The following is a 221-nucleotide window of genomic DNA, read 5'->3' on the forward strand; positions in this document are numbered from 1 at the left end:
AAGCGCCCCAAAAAATCTAACTTCGCCCAGGCCTTCCTCCTCCTCCAGGTGTCATGGATCCGTCGCTGGGACTGGCACATCCTCACCACAGGGATCTACACCTACACGAAGGACATGCGATTCCGTGTCCTACACCCAGAAGGCTCGGATGACTGGACGCTTCAGCTCAAGTACGTCGAGACCAAAGACAACGGCACTTATGAGTGTCAGGTGAGTGCCAG

General features: G+C 55.7%; 1 protein-coding gene across 1 annotated transcript in view; it reads left to right on the forward strand.

The window, feature by feature from the left end:
* Nucleotides 1-221, forward strand: part of LOC119586843 — a gene marked incomplete at its 3' end in the record, with an annotated part of 157,934 nt that overhangs the window by 145,435 nt on the left and 12,278 nt on the right. Inside the window, 1 exon segment of the mRNA XM_037935571.1 lies at nucleotides 31-210. Coding sequence (XP_037791499.1) covers nucleotides 31-210 — 180 coding nt within the window.

This window comes from Penaeus monodon, chromosome 22 (assembly GCF_015228065.2).
Source record: "Penaeus monodon isolate SGIC_2016 chromosome 22, NSTDA_Pmon_1, whole genome shotgun sequence".
NCBI classification, from domain to species: Eukaryota; Metazoa; Arthropoda; class Malacostraca; order Decapoda; family Penaeidae; genus Penaeus; species Penaeus monodon.